Raw genomic sequence first — 20423 nt, forward strand, 5'->3', positions numbered from 1 at the left:
ATCTCTCGGCTGAGATGGGGATGTGTCAAACGGAGCAGGGCTAAGGAGCTGGGAAACAGAGGGGCTGCTGTGAATCCGCACACGGAATGAGCTCTGAGCAGCAGGGAAACTAAGGTTCAGGAGGGTGTGCATAGTGTGATATTGATTTTTGTTTTAAAAAGGGGTAAAAGTAGATATATTCATGGGCTTGTGAATGGAGCTCTGGAAGGAGACCCGGGGCCCAGGAAGAGGAGGGGAGGTGGAGCTTGCTGGTATGCCCTCCTTTATTTTCTGAGTTTTGAACTATGCAAGTGGATTACTTATTCAAAAAATTAACCTGGAAGTGCTATTATTTTCCAAGTATCCTCCGCAGGGGGCCACGTCTCTGCTGTGCCTTCTCCTGGAACTCAGGGTTGCTGGGCATGGCGCCCTGGCTTCAGTGGCCAGCAGCACCATCCCCTCCAGGCCTTCCTCAACCACCCCCAGGGAAGTGACCACTTGCCCTGTCACATGGCTGCCTGCTGCAGGGAAGTGGTGGGCCCCCAGGTCCCCAGACTGGACCCACGTGGCCATGCCTCACTGCTTTTTGGTGTCCTGCCCGGCTTGCCCACCTGATGATAGCACATCTGAAGCCAGAGGAAGCCGGACGAGGGACCCCATTTATAAATGTGATAACTGAGACTTGAGAGACTGAAGGGCTTGCAAGGACGTCCGCTGTGACTAAGAGGTGGTGCCCAGGGAAGGCTGGGTCGCCCCAGTGCTCAGCTGGTATGGCTGGGACCAAGTGAGGCGGCTGCAGGAGACCCAAAGTGGGCAGGGAGGGAGAGAAGTGGGCCCAGGCTTGTCCCTCGTCACCACCTCCAGCTCTTCACTCAGTGTGGCTGGGAAAGACCCACGTCCCAACTCAGCCTGGAGACGGGCACTTTGATTGGGATCACTGGCCACTGCTCTGTTTCCTTTCTTCTGCTGCCCAAAGACATCGGAAGAGCCTCCCGCCTCCTGGCCACTCCTGGCCTCTGTCTGGTGGCTCGCTGTCCTGGAATGCCATCCATTCACAGTCTGGAAGGCTGGTCCGGTCTCAGCTCCACAGCCTTCTTCCGGGATGTCTTCCCTGACCCCTGAATCCGGGTCAGGTACCCTTCCCTGACCGTTGCTGCCTGGATTGTCCTATTTCTGAGGGTTATATCTGCACCCTCGCTCCAGGAGCTCAGGGACTGGGTACCAGGCATCTCCCAGCCCCAGCCCTCTGCATGGCACATAGTTCAATAAGTACCAACTGAGCATAGCCCTGTCCTCCCGGCCTGGCCTGAGACTCCCACGATGTGCAAATGAGCCCCCAGCACACGTCTCCTTACCTGATTAGCTTTCTCCAGGTTGGTCATAATCAGGCCGACCTCATCTGCCCTGAGACAGAAAGACAAGGCCCTGAGGAAGAGAATCTGGACAGCGCCAGGGCCCCTCCCATTCTGATTCCTGCAGACCCTGCCTGAACCCAAGGGTCTTGGAATAGGGGGCTGAGGAGGCTGCCACCCACCCTTCCTACTGGAGAGACCCTGCAGGAGGTGCGGTGAGGGAGAACCCGGCTGTGGGGAAATGGGAATGGAGCCTCCATCTCTCCCAGTGCCTGCCCTCTGAAGCTGCCCGTAGAGCTGCACCTCCCAGCCTGTGCCCTGCTTGTTTTCCGCCTGGAATGTCTTCCTCAGAACAGGCCTGAGCTGCTCCAAAGTGTAGTCCTAGGTGCACTCTCTTAACTACCCCATGGTGGTCATTTACTTTGCTGCCCTCCTCTGACCAGCACCTAGGGGGTCAGGACAGACCTCTTCTTTCGCTTTGGTTGCCCCTCTTCCTGGTGTGGGGTGGGGGCCACAGGGGGCCTGTGGGGAGCACCTGGTGACTAAAGGCCATACGTGTGCTTCGTGCATGTTCAGGGCCGTCTTCTGCACCAGCTCTTCCAACTGCCCAGGGTACCCTTCCCCGCGTTCTTCACATGGTCACCTGCTGCTCACTTTTTAGGTTTCACTCTGAAAGTCGTCTCCCCTGAGAAGTCCGCCCTGACTACGCCCTGTTATGTCCTTTGGCTGTTCCCAGTTCTTCCCTTCACAGCACAGGACATACAGGAAACGCTCAGGAGTGTCTGAACGAAGGCCTTGACCATTGCTCCTCAGTCAGCGTCTGCCAGGGCCATGCTCTAACTTTCCTCCAAGCACCCAGCACAGCCCTGGGTAAACAGCAGGCACTAAGTGTTTGTGGACTAAGGGATGTTTCAAATCCTGAAGAAACACCAAGTACAGAGTGATTTAGGTAGATGACACTTGGCCTGAGGGTTGGACTGTGCAGGTGAAGGACAGGGACAGCCCCCGAAGACGGGGTGAGGCGCAGGCTGTTATCTGGTAGACTCTGCTCAGCCTGGGACCTGGAATGCTACTTACAGTCTGTGGTACATAAATGGCACAGCAATGACCAATGTGTAGCCGTGTGCCTCTGGGGGTGGGGAGTAGAGGGTGCATAATGAAGTGTGTATTCCAGGCAGAGTTAGAGGGAGAGGGAGTGCCAGACAGGGTCAGAAGGAGGGGTTCCCCGGAAGGGTCAAAAGGAAGGGCTGTCTAGCAGGGTCAGAGGGAGGGGCTGTCCGGCAGGGTCAGAGGGAGGGGCTGGCCGGCAGGGTCAGAGGGAGGGGCTGGCCGGCAGGGTCAGAGGGAGGGGCTGTCTGGGATGGTCAGAGGGAGGGGGCTGTCCGGCAGGGTCAGAGGGAGGGAGCTGTCTGGGATGGTCAGAGGGAGGGGGCTGTCTGGGATGGTCAGAGGTAGGGGGCTGTCTGGGATGGTCAGAGGGAGGGGCTGTCTGGGATGGTCAGAGGGAGGGGCTGTCTGGGATGGTCAGAGGGAGGGGCTGTCTGGCAGGGTCAGAGGGAGGGGCTGTCTGGGATGGTCAGAGGGAGGGGCTGTCTGGCAGGGTCAGAGGGAGGGGCTGTCTGGCAGGGTCAGAGGGAGGGGCTGTCCAGCAGAGTCAGAGGGAGGGGCTGTCCGGCAGGGTCAGAGGGAGGGGGCTGTCTGGGATGGTCAGAGGGAGGGGCTGTCTGGGATGGTCAGAGGGAGGGGCTGTCTGGCAGGGTCAGAGGGAGGGGCTGTCTGGCAGGGTCAGAGGGAGGGGCTGTCCGGCAGGGTCAGAGGGAGGGGGCTGTCTGGGATGGTCAGAGGGAGGGGGCTGTCTGGGATGGTCAGAGGTAGGGGGCTGTCTGGCAGGGTCAGAGGGAGGGGGCCATCCAACAGGGTCAGAGGGAGGGGGCCATCCAACAGGGTCAGAGGGAGGGGGCCATCCAACAGGGTCAGAGGGAGGGGGCCATCCAACAGGGTCAGAGGGAGGGGGCCATCCAACAGGGTCAGAGGGAGGGGGCATACCTCAGCAGGTGTTCACTTACTTGGATGCCGCCTCCTCATCATATTTCCGCTGCAGCTCCAGCAGCTCTGTCTGCGTGGCCTTTAACGCTGGGAAAAAGTAAAGAGCCAGGGTGAGGCCACCCACCTCCAGGGAGGTCGAGCCCACTCCTACAGGGCCTGGAAGGCAGAATGAGGTCTAGGGTAGTGAAGGAAGACCATTCTTTCAGTTAGAATTTGTGACAGGTAGTGAGTTTCATGCCCCTAAAGGAGCTTCAAGCTGGTGGGAGGCATGTGGAATGACTGGGGTGGCAAGGGCAGCAGAGATGACCCCTCTATAAATCTCAGAAGACCCATGTGGGTCTTCTGTCCTATGTCCTGGGGTATGAGCTTTCCAGCACCCTTAGGTCACTCCAGGACCTGGGTAGGACAATCCACCCATAGCTCACTCACCTTGAGGTCCAGACCTGGCAGGTGAGGGGAGACAGGGTGGAGTAATGAAGCCAACTGATACAAGTATATTATAATAAATGAGGTATTTCTCATAAAATTCCAGATTTCTGATTTCTCGAGAATTGAAGGGATAAGGGGATAAGTTACACTGGGCCATAAGGCAGTGCCTGGCTGGTGCTCAGCCATGGCCATCTCATTAGATAATGCTGAGTTTTCTAGTTTGCCCCAGACCCCAACCTCTCCTACTGCCTTCTCTAACCTGACAGCCTTGGTTGCATGCTGGGCTGCTAAAGGTCATATATTTGCTACTGCTATTTTAATTCTATTTCAAACCTTCTCTCCACAGTAGTATGGCCTCCAGAGATCGGAGCTCAGACCCTGACTGGGGAATGTGGGTCTCTTCTTCCCCTTCCCAAACTCTCTTCTTGCCCTCTGGATTCTAAAACACCTGAGCTTGTGTTCATAGCATCAGTGCCTGCCTCCGCCACCCCCTGGTCTGGTGGGGCCAGGGTGCTTTGTGAGGGCTGGGGCCACATGCCACATACATACCTGAATGTAGGACCTTGATCTTTTCCTCTGCCTCCCCCAGTCTGGCTGCCAGAGTGATCTGTACTTCTTGAAGGCCCCTGCGAAGAGACCGCTCCTGCTCATGCCAGCTCTGCTCATGTCCCTGTGGATGGGCCTTACCTGGACCCCACCCCAGTTTCCTGCCCCCTTGCCTATTCCCTGTAATCAGTATCTCTGTCTCAAACACAATGCAGCCCATGTCCTTAGACTCAACATCCAGACATTAAGCTGCCTTGCTGCTGACACGTGGCCTCACTCTGGCTGGCCCAGTTAAGTTTCTGGCAGCATTCTGGGGGGGGGGGGGCTAGAGTAGCCAGCAACCTCACCTCCCTACACCTCAGTTTCCTTGTCTACAAAATGGGGTTCTGATGGTCCACCTCAGGGGGTGTGTGAAGCATGCTCAGCATGTCACCTGGCACCCAGTGTTTCCTCAAATCATTACTATCACTGTTCTGGGAGGCATTTTTCCCTCTTTGGCAGAAGTTTGGGATGCCCATAAAGCCCATCGGGGCCTAGCATGGGTGCAATGTGAGCATCTCATCATAGAAAGAGAGGCCCTACCTGGACTGGTGGAGGGTGTAGGCAAAGCCAGGGCCTCACATCATCAGGTTCAGAGACTCTGGGGGAGGAGCTCCCCCAGAGCACCCATCCCCTGTATATCTGCAAGGCTCACTCCTTTGCCTCAGTCAGGCTTTGCTCACCTTCCCAGTGAGGCCTCCCCCAATTCTATTTAAAATGGCAGCCCTCCATCTCCTCCTCCCCCTTCCCTGCTTTATTGTTCCTCACAACCCTGATCATCATCTAATGCAGTGGTCCCCAATCCCTGGGCTGTGGACCAGTACCAGTCCGTGGGCCATTTGGTACTGGTCCGCAGAGAAAGAATAAATAACTTACATTATTTCCGTTTTATTTATATTTAAGTATGAATGATGTTTTATTTTTTTTAAATGACCAGATTCCTTCTGTTACATCCGTCTAAGACTCACTCTTGACACTTGTCTCGGTCACGTGATACATTTATCCATCCCACCCTAAAGGATGGTCTGTGAAAATATTTTCTGACATTAAACCGGTCCGTGGCCCAAAAAAGGTTGGGGGATACTGATCTAATGCATGTCACTTCATTTTGTCTTATTTATTTGTGTCTTCCTCCCTAGAACGTAAATGGAGCATGGAGTTTTGCACATTTTATTTATTGCTGTGTCTCTACAACAGTGGCTGGCACATAGTAGGTGGCTACATAAATGTGTGAAATGAATAAATGAAAGGATAAATGTATCACAAAACTGTCCTAGAAATGCCCCCAGAATCCAGATACTATTGCCATGGCACCAACTGTAAAGGCAACCATTCTGACACACACCCCTCTGTGTGAGTGCCATGCTGAGCATGTGCAGTCGTCGCCTCAGTTCATTCCCACACCAGACAAAGACTTGATACCACCTGTGATGGTCAGAGTTATGTGTTCTCATGGTGAGGCTGTAGTACCCACTTGTCCAGTCACACACTAGTTTAGGTGTTGCTGTGAAGTATTTTGTAGATGTTGTTAACATCTACAATCAGTCAACATTAGTAAAGGAAGATGTTCTCAATAATGTGGCCGGGCCAAATCGAATCAGTTGACGGTCTGAACAAAACTGAGGAAGTACAGCCTCAAGACTGCAACACTGACTGCTGCCTGACAGTCCAGCCTGCTGGCCAGATCGACCAATGTGGACTTGCCAGCCCCAGCTGTGTGATTTAAGTCCTTCAAATACGTCCCTTATGTATTTTATTTTTTATTTTTTTTTATTTTTCCGAAGCTGGAAACGGGGTGGCAGTCAGACAGACTCCCGCATGCGCCCGACAGGGATCCACCCGGTATGCCCACCAGGGGGCGATGCTCTGGCTCTGCTGTAGCGCCTGGGGCAGAGGCCAAGGAGCCATCCCTGCTCCAATGGAGCCTCGCTGCGGGAGGGGAAGAGAGAGACAGAGAGGAAGGAGAGGGGGAGGGGTGGAGAAGCAGATGGGCGCCTCTCCTGTGTGCCCTGGCCGGGAATTGAACCCAGGACTTCTGCACGCCAGGCCGACGCTCTACCACTGAGCCAACCGGCCAGGGCCCCTTAAGTACTTTTAAAAAATCCCACTGGCTAGGCCCTGGCCCTTTAAGTACTTTTAAAAAATCCCACCAGCTAGGCCCTGGCTGGTTGGCCCAGTGGTAGAGCGTCGGCCTGGTGTGCCAAAGTCCCGGGTTCGATTCCCGGCCAGGGCACACAGGAGAGGCGCCCATCTGCTTCTCCACCCCTCCCCCTCTCCTTCCTCTCTGTCTCTCTCTTCCCCTCCCGCAGCGAGGCTCCATTGGAGCAGGGATGGCCCGGGCGGTGGGGATGGCTCCTTGGCCTCTGCCCCAGGCACTAGAGTGGCTCTGGTTGCAACAGGGCGACGCCCCCGGACAGGCAGGGCATCGCCCCCTGGTGGGTAGAGCGTCGCCCCCTGGTGGGCGTGCTGGGTGGGTCCCAGTCGGGCGCATGCGGGAGTCTGTCTCTCCCTGTTTCCAGCTTCAGAAAAATACAAAAAAAAAAAACACCAAACAAACAAAAAAACAAAACCCACCGGCTCTGTTTCTCTGGAGCACTTGACACTGCCATTAGCCCTGTTTTCCAGATGGGGAAACGGAAGCTCAGGGAGATGATGTGACCTGCCTCGGGCCGCTGAGCTGGAGCTCGAACCCAGGCCGTGTCTCCGTCTCCTGCCTGCATCTGGATTCCCCAGCTATCCCGGGCAGGGGTGACCTTCCTGCCCTCCCCACTCACTTCTGCTTCTCCGTTTCATTTCTCTGCAGCAAAGCTTCTGTCAGGAGGGCTTTGTTGGGAATGCCTGGGAGGCGGCTCCCCTCGGTCAGCGTGGGTCCAGTGGGGGACGTCCCCTCTCTCTGCTCTGGAGGAAGAAAAAGATGGAGAAACACCCATTGTTTGGAGCGGTGTGACAGCCAGGGCTACTGTCTGCAAATAAGATTGATCAAAAGTGCTGCGAGAAGAATCCATTTCCCGAACCCAGTGCCGGGGAGAGCGCAGCTGCCGAGACCTGCTGTCACCGGGGCCACTGGGCGGTAGCTGTGAGTGCGCATGCGCGTGCACGTGTGCGAGAAAGTCAAGTTCCCTTCCTGCCAGCCTCGCACAGCGCGCCCAGAGGGCAAAGCCCTTTGCCCTCTCAGACCTGTCCCTGCCTCTTAGGCCTTCTTATTTTTCTTTAAAGTCTTGGTAAAATATACCGTATTTCCCCATGTATAAGGTTCTCCCATGTATAAGACGCACCCTAATTTTGCGGTCTGAAATTTGAAAAAAAAAATGTATTACATAAAGTTATTGAACTCAAGTTTTAGTCATCAAAAAATTTATACAACTCCTCATCACTGTCAGAATTCCCATCCATTAGCTTGTCCTCATCTGTGTCTGATGATGAATCACTGTCTTCAACAATGAGCACACAAACAAGCGCGAAAAAGCGGGAAATGCAAGTAAAATATCTACAACCGGCCCTGGCCGGTTGGCTCAGTGGTAGAGCGTCCGCCTAGCGTGGGGGGGACCCGGGCTCTATTCCCGGCTGGGGCACATAGGAGAAGCGCCCATTTGCTTCTCCACCCCCCCCCCTTCCTCTCTGTCTCTCTCTTCCCCTCCCGCAGCCGAGGCTCCATTGGAGCAAAGATGGCCCGGGCGCTGGGGATGGCTCCTTGGCCTCTGCCCCAGGCGCTAGAGTGGCTCTGGTTGCGGCAGAGCGACGCCCCGGAGGGGCAGAGCATCGCCCCCTGGTGGGCAGAGCCTCGCCCCTGGTGGGCGTGCCGGGTGGATCCCGGTCGGGCGCATGCGGGAGTCTGTCTGACTGTCTCTCCCCGTTTCCAGCTTCAGGAAAAAACAAACAAACAAAAAAACTACAACCACTGTATAATACGCACCCAGTTTTTAGATTCCAGTTTTCATAAAATGGTGCGTCTTATACATGGGGAAATACGGTACATAACATAAAATTCACCATTTCTAAAGTGTACAGTTCAGTGACATTTAATATAGCTATGATATTGTACAATCAGTACCACTAATTCCAAAACATTGTCATCACCTCAAAAGGAAACCAGTGCCTATTAAACAGTCACCCTGGCAACCACCCGTCCTGAAATATTTATTCTCTGGCCCTCTACAGAAGAAATGGTTATCTTGCAGAGCTGAGATGAATCCTACTCATTTGTTCCTTAGACAGTGATCCCTACACTGGACCCTTCCCCTCTTTCTTACCACCTGAAATCCTATAGAGCAGTGGTAGTCAACCTACCACCCACTAGTGGGCGTTCCAGCTTTCATGGTGGGCGGTAGCGGAGCAACCAAAGTATAAATAAAAAGATAGATTTAACTATAGTAAGTTGTTTTATAAAGATTTATTCTGCCAAACTTACCGAAAATCTGACATAAAGTACTTGGTAAGTAATTATTATTATATGCTTTAACTTGCTGTAACTCTGCTTTATAAATTTTATAAAGTTACTTCCCTACTTTATAAATCACCATTACTGTGGAACCGGTGGGTGGTTAGAAAATTTTACTACTAACAGAGATACAAAAGTGGGTGGTAGGTATGAAAAGGTTGACTACCCCTGCTATAGAGCATCCCCTTCAAACAGATCAAGCCTCTGGGATTTCAGCAGAAGTGTACCTCCTGTATCTAAAATGATCAAGTTGAGTTCCCTGCACACCCTCCTTCCCACCCCATGGTAAGGTTTGGCTGCCGAAGACCCACAGATTAGTTGTTTATGATGGATGTCCAGTGAAGGCCTTATCAGTACCTTTAGGGCTGAGGAGCTCGGGGTGCCTCTTCCACGAACTGTGGAGGTTTCGTGGTGGCTGCCTGCTGGTGTCAAAGCTGGGGGGCTGCAGTCTGTCGTCTAGGCTGCGTGTCGTCTCAAATACAGGCACAGGGTCTGCAGAGAGAGAGAACTGGGGCTTGAGGGATGCCCAGGCTAAGGCTGTGGGGCCTGGCAGGTCCCTCCAAGGGGAGCTGGGTTGGGCGGACAATCCATAAGAGCTGCCTGTCGCTCTGATGGTGTAGGGGAGCAGTGTGGTCTTGCTGCTTTATGAGGGAGCAGCCTTTTCCAGGCACCAGCTCAGGGGACCGTGTGCTGTCCCAATGGTGGCGGGTGTCCTGCACAGCTGGGAACAGTAATAACAATAATAACCGTCACCGTAATTGCATTTTCCAAATTCTATGGTGCCATCTGTGGTGGCCATGAGACTGTGTCTTGCATGCCTCCAACCACAAGGAATGTCACTGAGCAAGGACCCTGCTCTGAAATTAATCAGTTTGAGGCTGGCCTTCCCAGAGGCCTTTCTAGACAAGGCTTGTAGGCAGCGAAGAGAACAACAGACATGCTCCTGGGGACGTGGACTGCTCTGAGGGCACAGGACTCTCCCAAGGCCTCTCCTAGGGCTTCCTTAGGCTGTCTCTGGCCTGGATTCTTCCACCCAGTTCTCCTGGCTCCCTCTCTATTTTTCTTTCCCTGCGTTTCCTCATAGCATCCTTGCACATAGACTCCTTAGGGTGCTTCTTAGGACCTGGACTAACATACCCTCATTTTTAACACACAGGTTGATTAAATAATGGCTTTTCTGGAAGTGCACAGCTGCATCTTAGATGCCTTCCTATTTCCCAAGAGCTAAAGTGTGAGGAATGCTCCCTTGCCGACTGTCACCTAGCAAGCACTTCCTTTCTTCAGATCTAGAATCCAGCACCCCTTCTTCCAGGGGACTTTGCCCAATTCCCCGCTTGGGCAGGTACTAAGAACAGCTGGATAATGGCAGAGGTTGGTGTGGCACCTGCCAGGTTACAAAGCCTGTCCAGGGTAACAGGTTCCATTATGCACCCAGCATCCTCTGGAGGCTGGCTTGGACCCAACTCACTTTCACAGGTGAGGAAACTGAGGCACAGAGAAGCCAGGTAACTTGCTGAAGAGTGGAGGTGAGGTTTGAGTCTGGGTCTCTTTTTCTGATGTCTCAAAGGCTTTCCTATCCCAGTAATGTGGATATTTCAACCCCAGCAGCTGCGGGTAAGTGTTCATAGGGGCCCAGGGCAACTAGGGCCTCCTCACTCCTGATCAAGGTGCGTGGCTCTGGCCCACAGTCCTTTTAAAAGCACCAGAGCGCTCACTCTTCCTGGTCCTTCCACCAGCATCTCCTGCCAGCATCTGCTTGGCCACTGCTCTCTGCTGAGGGGCAAAAGGGTTAGGAGCATGGACCCTAGAGACAGATCCCTGGGTCTTGCCTGGTCTAGTCCATGCATGCTGCTCGGGATCGCTGTGTGACCTTGGCAAAAGACTCTAATTCTCTGTGCCTTACCATAAATGTACCCACCTCATGGGGTCGTGATGAGGATCCGTACAAAGACCACAACACGGAGCTGAACGCTTGGTCAGCTCAGAACAAACAGCAGTCCTTGCTATTTCTGCCTTTCTGAGCTCCAGTCACACTGACTGTCTTCCCTCAGTCCCTCACGCACCTTCCCATCCCAGAGACTCCCTACAGGCTTACTCATCTTTGCACCTCAAAGGTCATTTCTTCCAGGAAGCCTCCCTTGACCAGTCAGTCCTCTGAGATGAGCACTCCCAGCTACTGATACCTTTCCTTCACAGCTTTTACTGTACTTATAATTTTCATGAATTTGCAAGTCCACCTCACTAACACACACTAGACCGAAACGCTGCCACAAGACAGGTTAGGACCGACCGCATCTGTGTTTGCTCCCTCCCTGGACCCTTTGTGGATGGACACACAGTCTGACTCAATAAATATTTGCTGGCCCTGGCCAGTTGGCTCAGTGGTAGAGCATCGGCCTGGCGTGCAGGAGTCCCGGGTTTGATTCCTGGCCAGGGCACACAGGAGAAGCGCCCATCTGCTTCTCCACCCCTCCCCCTCTCCTTCCTCTCTGTCTCTCTCTTCTCCTCCCGCAGCCGAGGCTCCATTGGAGCAAAGATGGCCCGGGTGCTGAGGATGGCTCTGTGGCCTCTGCCTCAGGCGCTAGGATGGCTCTCGATGCGACAGAACAACGCCCCAGATGGGCAGAGCATCGCCCCCTGGTGGGCATGCCGGGTGGATCCCGGTTGGGTGCATGCGGGAGTCTGACTGCCTCCCCGTTTCCAGCTTCGGAAAAATGAAAAAAAAAATTTGCTGACAGAAGAAATGGGGTAGTGCCTATACATGGGCCTTCAGGTCTGGCTGGAACAAGGTCCCTCTCCTCCTGCCTGTTTGTCTAGGTGGTGGGAGCTTGGACAATGGAGTTTGGGCCAAGGCGGCAGGTGCGCAGCCGTTTCCTCTGCCAGCCCTCCCCCCATGCCTGTCATTAGGCAGGGCCTGCTCAGCGGGGTATGCCATTATGTCTCCCCGGGCTGATGTAATTATACATTGACATAATTAACCCAGCGAGTGCATTAGGCAGGCCAGCTAAAAATTCATCTATAATTATTTGTTGTGTGCATGCTAATGAGTTCATCTGCACTGCCTTTGTACAACACAGACAAATTAATTTACAAGTCTGGGTTTTTTAATAAGTTCAAGGAAATGCTTCCTATTTTGTCCTGATTTTTGAGAAAGGGAGAAGAAGGCGAAGGGCACTTGTCAGGGTCAGAAGAGTTAGATAAACACGGGAGGGGGCTGCTCCGGTCCCAAGGAGGTGGAGAAGGTCCAGCTTGTGGCTCGAATGCTAGCAGACTGTGAGCCCAAGCCAGGAAGACTACGCTTGGGTGAGAAAGGATGTCGCTGACCCCACTCTCAGGGTCAGGGATCTACGTTTCGTTCTGCATGGAGGCCCTGCAGGTCGCTTGGTGCTGCCCTGCGCACGCTGTCCCAGGGAAGCTGACCTCAAGTGGGCCCTGGGGGGCTGCGGGAGTGGGGCTAGGCAGACAGTACAGGCCCAGTGGCTCCAGCTCCGTCTTTCCCCTTCATTTGCTGCTACACAGAGTCCAAAGTCCAGTTCTGGGTCCAAATCCCTTGGGGCTTTGAGCCTCGGTTTCCCCACTTATAAAGTGAGAAAAAAAATAACTGCTTAAAAACTATTATTGGAAGATTTTATAGAAAACTGAGAGAGGGAAGCATTATGATTTAAAAACCTCTGGACAGTTAACGACTCAGAACCTCCACTTTCTCACCTGTAAAATGGGGTCGCACATGTAGACTGTGGTCGTTAGGACTGGTGTCTAGAGATTTGTGTAGTGCTAAATGCATAGTAGGGCTATTAAAAGTTGACTACTGAGAGGAGGACTACTGGTGTTCTGGGGGTCAGGTGTCTGCATGGGGACCCCCACAAAATCTCAGGCAGGGGATAGCCTCATGTATTCTCATCAGTCCCCAGGAGATCCAGAATTCCACAATCCTGCTTTGAACGCCACTCTGGGACCCAAAGACTCCAGCTTAGAAAGTCACACTGGGGAGGGGCCTATCGGGTTAATTTGTTCAACACCCCTCACCCCAGTGGACATATGGGGTACATGTTGGTAGCAGGGCTGAGATGGCCCTTGGGCCTCTTCTTCCCATACTATGTTGCCTCCTGTCTCCCCAGTTTGAGGGAGAGAATGGGGGGAGCAGCTCAGATGACTCAGCCAAAGTCAGGCCATGATGAACTTTAAACATTTCAGAATTCATTCAATCTTTACCACAGCACTGTGAGGTAGGTATTGTTGTGTTCCTATTTCATGGATGGGGAAACTGAGACATGGAGTGTGTGAAGGTAAAGTCCGGTGAGGGAGAGGCTGGCATCTCCACTTTCCAGACAAGGAGATGAAGGCCCAGAGAGGAGATGCCATGTGCCCAAGGTTACTGAGCTCAGATGTGGCAGAGATGAAATTTGAACCCAGGTAACTCTTTGCCGTGGGCCAAGCTGCCTTGAGGTAGGACATGGAGGATTTCTTACTATTAGGCCAGTAGCATGAGACTAAGGGCTCTGTCCTTGGCCTTGCCGCTGGCTTGTTGTGCTACCTTGGGCCAAGCACCCGGCCTCTCTGGGCTCTGGGCTTAAATTTATTTATTTATTTATTTAATTTATTCATTTTAGAGAGGAGAGAGAGAGACAGAGAGAGAAGGTGGGGAGGAACTGGAAACACCAACTCCCATATGTGCCTTGACCAGGCAAGCCCAGGGTTTCGAACCGGCAACCTCAGCATTTCCAGGTCGACCCTTTATCCACTGCGCCACCACAGGTCAGGCTGGGCTTAAATTTTTATGACAAGCATACCCCAGGCACACAATCAACATTGGACGGCATCAGCCAGGGGTGCAGTCCTGCTGGAGTGAGCGCTTTGGCCCTGGGCCTATTTCCTAGAGCTGAGACGCTCAAGGAGGGTGATCATTAAATGCCTTCACAGCTGAACTTGACACAGAAGGTGCAAACATTGTGACTCCTCCAAATTCCCAAAGCCACCCTCAGATAAAAGGGTTGGGGGCCTGGCTAGCATACCTTTGGGGAAAGTTACGTAGGCTCCCTGAGCCTCAGTTTCCCCATCAGTAACATTTGGATAACAAGAGGATCTACTGCACAGGAATGTGCAAGGGTTCTGGGAGCACGCTGAGGCCCCCTGACAGGGCCCGGCACTGGCCAGCTGAGAGGGTGTTGTCCTTGTTCTTATTATTATTACATGTAGCAGCAGTGGGGCATGCCACCCAGCTGTTCCTTCAAGAGAGAACCTCCTGCGAGGAGGTGGTGACCGTCTGTCCCCAGGTGCTGCACCTTTGCATCTACTGCAGCAGTCACCTGAAGGCCACACTCATCTAGGCGGCTCACAGCCAACGACTGAGCATGGCGGGGGCAGCAGGGTCACTCCTGCCAATGCTGGAACGGGCAACCCCTGTATCATGGACTGAATTGTGTAGTCCCAAATCCATAAGTCGAATCCCTAACCCCCGATGTGACTGTGTTTGGAGATGAGGTCTTTAAGGACATAATTAGGGCTAAACAAGATCATAAGGGTGAGGTCCTAATCTGATAGGACTGGTGTCCTTTTAGAATAGGAAAGGTCTCCAGAGCTCACTCATTTTCTGTACAGAGGAAAGGCCATGTGAGGACACAGCCAGAAGGCAGCCACCTGCAAGCCAAGAAGAGAGCTCTCACTGGAAACCAACCCTGCTGGTACCTGGGTCCTGACTTCCAGCCTCCAGAGCTGTGAGAAACATTCTGTTGTTTCTGCTCCCCTGCTCCCTGTCTAGGGTATTTTGTTACAGTAGCCTGAGCAGATCAGTACATCCTGCTTTGGGGTTCCCCGTCGGCCTCGGTAAGATTTCTCGGAGCTGCATGGCTGTCTGAGGTTTATTCTATCCATCCTCTGGGCTCAGCACTTTCACCAGAAACCCATCAGCTGAGACCCACAGCTTCCCAGAGCCATGAGGGGGACTTAAATCCCCCCCTACTTCACTCTTGCAACATACAGGCAGTTACTATATAGATAGACACGGGCAGTGGCAGAAGGAATCAAATGATTTGAGATCCAGCCTTAATAAAAATGCCAAAAACAGGGGACCCCAAATCAGAAGTGTCTGACTACAGCAAATCTCTTGGATTAACTGAGCACGTTGGCAGACACAGAAGATCAAACAGGAAACACCCAAGGTGGCAGGTCCGGAAGGGCGTGCAGGGAGGGGCGACATTGTCAGGAGGCAGAGTAGAGTGCCTTTGTCTTACAGCCATCAGCCTGCCCTTTATGCATAAACTGCTTAATAAAATGACTAATTCATTCTGGTTACATTGGATCTAAGCCCCTAGAGAATACTGCCAACAAATTGATAATATTTTAATACTATTCCAGACTTTCCAAAGGCACTGTTGGACAAGATGGGAGCAACCCCCACTATTCCATCTTCTACCACTAGCTGACGCTGTTGGTGCTTTTTGAAAAGTGTCTATGAGGTGGGGGAGAGTCAGAAATCGAGGAGAAGCTGTCTCATTCCTCCCACTGTGTCCATCTGAAGGAAAGCGGCATTCGGAGCTTTTTTTTAGAAAAGCTGGAATCACAAAGGCTGTCCGAGATGCTGTTTAGAAACACATATATGCAGAAGTATGCATGTGCCCCTCCAAAATACTTCAAGACAGAAGCCTTCTCCCATCTGGCTTAAGGTTTCTGTGTGGGTGGGAGGCTCAGGCTATCGATGGTGGTGGCGGCGGCAATGAAAATAACTTTGATTCTTTAATCAAGTTTTTGATAGCAGACAGGGTGTGGGTTCCTTATACACAGCTGTGAGCTGTGTGTCTGTTCACCTGTTCTTCCCTCCATTGTCAGGAAGGGGTGGTCTCCTGGCAAAAGCATGGGCAGAGAGGCTGAAGAGGGTCTTCCCTCTTGGCACTGGGTGGTGATGGTAATAATGACACCAACAAAACAATGACAGCCACCGTTTACTGAACATTTATTATATGCCAGACACTCAGCTAAGGACTTGACACTCTTCACCTCGTTTCATCCTCCCAGAGGCTCCAGGAGGTAAGTGTGCTTTTCCAGCAGGGGACCCAGAGGCTCAGAGAGGTAGAGACAGTACTCAAGGTCACCCAGCCAAGGAGCAACAGAACCAGGACTGAAACCCACGTCCACTGTAATAAAAACGAAGCTGAGCTGCACAGAAAGTCTCAGGTGCTGGCAGGAACAGCATCTGCTTCGCTCAGTACTGCGCTCAGGTGTTGAATGAACTGCACGGGGCTGCTACTCTGCCAGGCACCATGCCAAGTGCTCTGCATTCTCACTGAGCCCACCCGATAGCCTACAATTAGGTGAGATCATTGTCCCTATTGTGCAAGTGGGGAAACCATGGCTTAGAGAGGTCAAGTGTGTTACGGGAAGCAAACGGACTGAACAGGGTATGGCCCCACTCCGTCGCGGGGCCCTTCAGCCCGCGTTCTGCTGGTGCTCCTCCTGGACATGCAGCTCGGTGGCTCTGTTTCCTGGCAACAAAATCACCCATTCTGCAGTTCAGGCTTTGCAGCCCTGGGCAGGAGCACCAGTCGGGCCAGGATCCTAGCTAGTGAGGGCTAACTTGCTCCTCTCGGTAACACACCTGCATGTCAGTAAAGGGCCTCTCCACCCACTGGCAGCAAAGACCCTTAGCTGGTTTTCAATTTTTTTTTTAATTCCTAAGTCAATCACAATTAGCTTCTTTAAATCTTTTTTTTTTAATTTTTTTAATTAAAGCCTTTTTTTTTTAAATGTAAGACTTTATATATTTATTTTAGAGACAAGACAGAGAGGAAGAGAGAGAGAGAGAGAGAGAGAGAGAGAGAGAGAGAGAGAGGAGCAGGAAGCATCAACTCCCATATGTGCTTTGACCAGGCTAGCCCCAGGGTTTTGAACTGGTGACCTCAGCATTCCAGGTCGATGCTTTATCCACTGTGCCACCACAGGTCAGGCCAAACCCATTCAATTTTTAAGTTAACCCTGCTTCTGGGTTAGGAGCCAGGGGTCTAATATCAGGCTCCACTCCTTCTCTGCTGTGTGACCTTGGACAAGTGGCTTGACCTCTCTGAGCCCGCATTTCCTGAGCTCCACAGTGGCGCAAGATGGCACAGTTCCCTGCCTCCCAGGCAACTGTGGGCATCAGTGAACTTGTTTCTGGAAGGGACACAGCACAATGACCAACACATAGGCAACACCCTGGAAACAGTCCTGGAAGGGTGGCAGCTCATGCTTTGCAACCTAGTTCCAAGGCTGCCCTTTCTGAGATGACTCCTCCTCCAGCTGTCCCTCCTTGGAGCCCCTTCTTTGCTGTGTGCTATGGTTGCCCACAGGGCTCAGAGCACACAGTAGGTGTTCAGAGAATAAGATGATGATGAGCCATAACTGAAATGGCCATCCTCCTTTCTGAAGGGGAATGGCTGTTTATTGAACATCTTCTGGGTACCAGCACACTGGATGCTTTGGTTTAATCTTCTTTTATGTTACCCTTCAGTGTTCCCCTAACCCTTACAGTACCAACGACCCATGGAATGTGTGGGGATGTGTGGGGAGGGCGGGAAGGAGATGAGGACAGGCAGAGACAGTCTCACTATACTAAAATCCGTACTTCCTGTATCTGTGAAGGCGCTTATCCACTAGATGGCGACAGAACTAGTTATTTGGGACAAGCGCAAAGCTCAATTCTTAACTTCCCTCACTACTTCCACTTGAACATATATCTCACATGGTCCAAAGATTAAAATTTTTAAAAAGATCATGAGAGTATTAAATAAACCTGTAACCTTGAGCTGAGATGAGGCTTTAAAAGTATGACATGAGATCCAGAAGCTATAAAGCAAAGGTTTAGTAAAATTCCCTACTTTCCTGCAAACATTTTTTTGGAATGCCTACTATGCACCATATACAAGAGACATTGTAAACAAAGTTAAGAAACAGAAGGCAAACCTGGGAGAAGACAGAAATGAACACACTTACCAGGACAAAGGTTGCTATCTTTAATATACGAAGAGCATCTATAAATCAGAGATGTCCCTGGGCTAGGGCTATGTGAACTAATGATTCACAAAGGAATAAATATGAGTGGTTCATAACATATAAAAAGATATTAAGTGTGACTAATAAAAAGACATTAAGTGTAAGATGAATCAAAGAGAAAAAAAACTGTATTCTTTCTGACCACTGGTCCTGAGTTGCGGTCAATACATGGCTACCATATTTTCTTCTTCCCAAGTTTTCTTCCTTGTCCTGTGAACTACAGCACAGCACCACTAAGCTGTGTGTTCCTGAGTACTCTCAATGCCCAGTGTTGAGAGAGGTTTGGTAAATTACAACACAGACACACAGAGAGCGTTACACACAATGAACCAAAGTTACTAGGGATTCTTAATCACAGGGGGCCAGTTCACTGTCCCTCAAACTTTTTACACAGGAGGCCAGTTTACTGTCCCTCAGACCATTGGAGGGCTGCCAAATACAGTGGTCCTCTCACTGACCACCAATGAAAGAGGTGCCCCTTCCAGAAGTGCAGTGGGGGCTGAATAAATGGCCTCAGGGGGCCACATTGCGGCCCGTGGGCCGTAGTTTGGGGACGCCTGACATAGGGGAATATCCGGATGTTCGTGTTGGGTGGAAGGAAGCCGGGTGCAAAACGGTACGCGTAGAATGAAGGACCGTTTTGAAAAAGTACATGGGGAAGAGTTCAAAAAGAAAAACAAAATATTCTTTTTCCAGCTTGGTAGTTTTCTCTCGTTCTTTCTACTTTTCTGTATTTTCTGCATTTGACAGTGTGCATCCATGACTTTTATAGTTGGAGAGAAAAACAATGTAAAAGCCTTAAATATCATAAAGCATTTTCCTAATCCACAGACTGAGTACCTCTATTGGCTAAACTGCTAACAATTGACAATAACAAGAAGCCTGTGAAATCAACGGCAAACGTTTGTGACTTATACCCCGTGTCAGCTTTACAATGGGCTACTGATTATTAAATCCTCCAAATGCTTTCATGCACAGCGTTATCAAATCCTCAGGTCAACATATGAGTAGGATCTATTATTACCCCTCTGCTAAATACACAGAAACTAGAGCTCAGAGAGGTTCAGGCTCCTCCCCAAGGTCACACAGCTCAAAAACAGCAAGCTGACAGTCCTGCCAGCTGGAACTGCCATGGCAGTTTAAGCGCCCAAGCTGACCAGCCTTCTGCTTCCAGAAAGGAGCAGGGGGAGAAAGGCCTCTCAGGGGCTGTTGTCTCCCACACCGGGTATTAAAAAACCAAAGTAAAGGAGAAAAAAACATTTTGGGGCACTCACCTCTCTCATCTTATCCCGTCAGCAACATTCCTCAGCCTACCCTCTTTCTTACTTGCTCTTGGCACTTTTTGATTTTTTTCCCCTTTCCTTTTGCTTTTAACTAATCTCTTAGTTAACACGTAAGCTTTCTGAAGCTTGGGTCCACACCGAGAGACTCTATGAGCGCGATGAAGAAATCAGCCGTCGCCGATAGAGAAGTCAGAAAGGTTTAAATCAAATCATCCTCCACAACAATGACATTAATTATGCTTTTAACACGTTTTACTGCTTTTCTTTCTCACTTCACGCCACATCTGTGTGAACAATATCCAAAAGATTTACGGTTTTCTTTCGTAATTACAGGCATACAGGCTGCACACTTATCAAAATACTTGCTGAGCAATCACGCTATATCACATTCTCTGCCAAAGATTTGTGTTGGCAGCAGTCATTCAAAACAAAAATGTTGAATCAGGACTTGTGTGGCTTCAGGGGTGGGGAGAGAAGTATTTCGACAAATAATGTGCCTGTCAAGAAATATAAAAACAGGAGAGTGCATCCTGGCAAATTCTCCAGGAGTGTTATTTTTATGGAGGGGGCTGGGGCTGTGTGTGTGTGTGTGTGTGTGTGTGTGTGTGTGTGTGTGTGTGTGTGTAGACAGTGAGCCAGGGAGCTCTGAGCACCAAATACACATCTGACATTTGGTTCTTGTGTCTGAGGATAAAATTTAATGAGAACAAAAATATGTCTTCCTAATTCCCCCAAGAAATCATTAAAACATTTTGTTATTCTTAAATGTCTCAGAATGAATTAGAGCCCCTGAAGGGGCTGTTCATATGGTACGTCTCCATCAGTTAAGGCTCCTCATTCTCGAACTCAGTGACAGCTGGGACATACGTTTCCCCAGCCCCTCCATTTCTGGGGAGGGAGTTGAGGAATCAGACGTGTGGAGTCAGCACCAGGCTTGGAACAACCCTTTGGGGAGAGGGCGAGAGGGCACAAGAACCTTTTGGAAAGTTCCAGCCTGTCTTGGGAGCTCTCAAGGCCCCTGACTAGCACTGTAGTCCTGGCCCTGTGGCTGTGTTAACAGCCTTATCACGGGAAAGATGAGGGTCTCGCAGTGAACCCCAGAAATGCTGCCTCCTTCCCAAGCTGGGGCTGTAAGCTCCACCTCACCCCCAAGCACTAGAATCCTTGGCATTCCCCTGGGTTTGTAACAGGTTGGTTATCATTTGGGCAATGAACTGGTCACCGCTGCCACCAGAATGCATGCTCCCTGAGGGCTGCGCCCTTGTCTGCATCAGTCTCATTCCCAGTATG

At 51.4% G+C, this 20423-nt stretch overlaps 1 protein-coding gene across 5 annotated transcripts in view; it reads right to left on the reverse strand.

Annotated features, from left to right (window-relative positions):
- The window catches only part of CUX2 (cut like homeobox 2), a 229700-nt gene that overhangs the window by 25710 nt on the left and 183567 nt on the right, over positions 1-20423 (reverse strand). For all 5 annotated transcript variants that reach the window (XM_066370929.1, XM_066370928.1, XM_066370927.1 and 2 more), the window contains exons 5-9: positions 9187-9321; positions 7166-7289; positions 4356-4432; positions 3398-3464; positions 1335-1383 (exon numbers count right to left, since the gene is read on the reverse strand). In XM_066370929.1, the coding sequence (XP_066227026.1) occupies positions 1335-1383; positions 3398-3464; positions 4356-4432; positions 7166-7289; positions 9187-9321 (452 nt within the window). The remainder of the gene's footprint in view (positions 1-1334; positions 1384-3397; positions 3465-4355; positions 4433-7165; positions 7290-9186; positions 9322-20423) is intronic.

This window comes from Saccopteryx leptura, chromosome 2 (assembly GCF_036850995.1).
Source record: "Saccopteryx leptura isolate mSacLep1 chromosome 2, mSacLep1_pri_phased_curated, whole genome shotgun sequence".
In the NCBI taxonomy this organism is placed as follows: domain Eukaryota; kingdom Metazoa; phylum Chordata; class Mammalia; order Chiroptera; family Emballonuridae; genus Saccopteryx; species Saccopteryx leptura.